This window comes from Adiantum capillus-veneris, chromosome 2, assembly GCF_014529385.1.
Source record: "Adiantum capillus-veneris isolate H3 chromosome 2, ASM1452938v2, whole genome shotgun sequence".
In the NCBI taxonomy this organism is placed as follows: Eukaryota; Viridiplantae; Streptophyta; class Polypodiopsida; order Polypodiales; family Pteridaceae; genus Adiantum; species Adiantum capillus-veneris.
The window spans coordinates 155,687,312-155,690,498 of NC_140932.1; the positions used below are offsets into that span (position 1 = coordinate 155,687,312).

The window sequence follows — 3,187 nt, forward strand, 5'->3', positions numbered from 1 at the left end:
CTTATGGAGTTAGGGAGCTCAATCATGGCTTTGCATAATAATTAATTGACAAAAGTATGTATATATATATATATATATTTCACTAGATTGGGTGAGCAAACAAATTATGGTTGGGTGGGTCGGTTACAAAAGAGAGAAGACCATACAATGTATGCCAAATGTAGTCACAACAAAAGGAATCATGTACATCTTCTAATAGATGATTGGTGTTAGTCAAGCTTCCATAGAATGGCGGGAATTATCTTCATGATAGAAATTACCCATGGCCAGCTAATAAGCCCGCCGAGTGAAGCACCGCACTCGTGGAGGCTATGTAATAAGCTGTCTTATGGTCAGAGAAGCCCAAATGGAGCTTGCGTGGACGGCGGCCTCCCAAGTGGGATGACATTTGGCCGAGCGAGTCCTCATAGAGGTAAATGGGTTGGGACACATGCTTATAGGCAGAGGCAAAGGCCGGGTACGTCAGGAGGTTGGGAACGGAGGGCACCACATCATGCTTGTTGACCACCCGGTAGCTCATGCCGCTGTCCATTACCACTCGCTTCTCAATGGCACTAGGGAAGGCCACCTCTCGGCACCATTTGGCGCACAGCATGGCTAGAGCACCGCCCAAGCTTTGGCCCACGCACATCACGTTACGCACGTCGTGCGGCTGCATGCCCAGATTTTGTAGCACCAGGCACAAGTTTTGGGAGGGGATGCCAGCTGAAAGCCCCGGTGTGCTCGGATGGCTGTGGGTGAGGTGTGGATGGCCTTGTCGCTGGCGCCGTCATACAGCTTCACAGGCTCTTGGCCCTCTGCCAAATCCGTGAGCACGTCTGCGAACCCCGTGCTCCACTCGGTAGGCTCCATCCCTCGGAAGGCCATCACCACGCTCTCATCGTCCAGAATACTGACGTGCACCTCCGTGTCCGTCCGGCCCATCACGCCCCCGAAGAGATGCGTGGTGTCGATGACATTGTGGATGAGCTGGCTACGCTCCACCATCTCAAACTGGTCTTTCATGCTGGAGCTCTTGTAGGCGGCCTCTGCCATCTCTATGAATGGCAGGATTTCTTCCAGCACCTCCGCCGCATCCTCCCCAATATCCTCAACGTCCTCGACTGCAGCTTGATCGACGACGTCGAGCTCGCCATCGGAGTCGTAGGCCGCTGTGTGCTCCGGAGAGAGAGGTGGGCATTCGCGTGCATGATGATATGCGTCCTGATCGTTAGATACAATATCAGTATGAAGAGCTACTCCAGTGTTATTCAACCTCACCGGCTCTGCTGGTTTTAGCAATGGCCTCATGAACAGTGTGTGAGAACTTAGAGATTAACTTAAATGTGATTAATATCACTATTACTTAATATGCTAATGTCAAGACATAAGAGAGTGCAAGATAGAAATAGAGCAATGACAATAGATTGCACTTGAATGGAGAGTGAAGACCTTGTTACAAATGAGGGCAGCTAATGGGATTTATATACAAGTTGAGGAAGTGAGGATTATCCATCACATGTGAGTTATAGGTAGGTGGGAATAGAGACATGTTGAGACTTCCATAGGTAAAAGGGGTCCATGTGGGAATTAGGTGTAAGGACTTTGGGAAAAGAGGTAGGTGGAAAGAAGTCCACACTTATTAAAATCATAAGTTACTTTTACATCCCCCCTTAAGGGTGGACTTCTCGTTGTAGCACATTGGGATTGATGAACAAAAAAAACTTTGTGAAGTAGCCATGTCGTAGATACAAAAAAGCTTTGTGAAGTAGCCATGTCGTAGATACATGCTATCCCCCCTCAATGAGAAGTTCATCCAGTAGGGATCAAACTCAAATTACGAGATGAGGTGTGAGAGATGCAGTCAATCGCTTGCAGAGCATGTACTCCGATGTGCCAAGAAGAGGAATGTCATCTGATGCGCCTAAGATAGCCATGCCTTTAGAGATTTGCCATATGTAGATATTGTAGTCTGCCATAAGACGTTCCCAGCCACATTTGAGCAAGTAGTGGTGCATGCGGATGTACCACTCTTGTGCATATTGTTTTAAGCCATAAATGGGCTTATGCAATTTACATACATAATTAGGGTGGTCAGGGTCTTCAAAATGAGGAGGTTGTAGCATATAGATGAGCTCTTGGAGCAAGCCATGTAAGAAGGCAGTTTTTATATCAAGATGATGTAAAAGAAGATTAAACTTAGCAGCAAGTGCAATAAAAAGCCAAAATGCAGTCATACCCAGTACTGGCGAATAGGTGTCGAAGTAATCCACACCTTGTTGTTGAGTGAAGCCGCAAGCGACAAGGCGTGCCTTGTAGCGATAAACTGAGCCGTTGGGGTGGTATTTCTTCTTTAATAGCCATTTGCAAGAGACAATGTTATGATTCTTAGGAGGTGGCACAAGCTCCCAAGTGTTAGCTTCTTTGAGGGCTTAGAGTTCATCCAATATGGCAGCATGCCACTCCTTGCTCTCACTAGAAGCGAGGGCATCGAGAACAGAGAGGGGAAGGGCATCTTCAAGAGGCTTTGGTGGATGTTCAAGAATCATTTCATCAATGAGGACAACAGAGAAATTGGTGGCTTCATAGATCTCGTGAAGAGAGTGGGTGCGACCATGTGAGCTAGAGGCGGCTTGGTCCAAGTGTATAGCCGAAGTGTGTTGCGATGGCGAGGTGGCAGAAGTAGAGCTATGAGGCTCGAATTCGTCGACATCTTCTGGGATGGGAGTAACTGGCAAGGTTTCGTGGGAGTTGTGGAAAAAAGGTGAGACCGGTAGCGAAGGTGATGGGAGCTCACGAGGTGGAGCACCGAGTGTCTGCGGTGTGATGGAAGTAGCGGTAGTCGGGACGGACGGTGTTGGTGATGGTGTCAACTGTGAGGAGATGGGTGCAAGCGGTGGTGCAGGAGTGTTGCCGATTGGCTGTGCATGAGAATGCGAGACACGAGGAGGTGGATGGGCGATGAGGAAAGGCCTTTGGATGGTGAAGGGAGGCTCAAGATTGTGCCTAGAAGGGTGGGAAATTTGCATGGGTGTGTGTGTGGGTGAGGCCGTCAACAAAGATTGATGAGAAGATTTGCCTGAGATGATGAATTCTTCATCAAAGATGACGGTACGGGCAAAGATAAACTTGTGATGGTCTGGGATATAGAGGCGGTATGCCTTGATGCCAAAGCGATCACCATAGCCGACAAAAGTTGTGCGTTGAG

The 3,187-nt window shown here is 48.3% G+C and overlaps 1 protein-coding gene and 1 pseudogene across 1 annotated transcript; one reads left to right on the plus strand and one right to left on the minus strand.

Annotated features, from left to right (window-relative positions):
• Nucleotides 1-256: 256 nt before the first annotated feature.
• LOC147463908 (uncharacterized) lies at nucleotides 257-1,395 on the minus strand (annotated as a pseudogene).
• A 60-nt stretch (nucleotides 1,396-1,455) lies between these two features.
• LOC147463909 (uncharacterized) lies at nucleotides 1,456-2,920 on the plus strand. Its single transcript, XM_086529734.1, has one exon. It carries the CDS (start codon nucleotides 2,701-2,703, stop codon nucleotides 2,908-2,910), a length of 210 nt encoding a protein of 69 aa, XP_086385860.1. The 5' UTR covers nucleotides 1,456-2,700; the 3' UTR covers nucleotides 2,911-2,920.
• The last annotated feature ends 267 nt before the right edge of the window (nucleotides 2,921-3,187 follow it).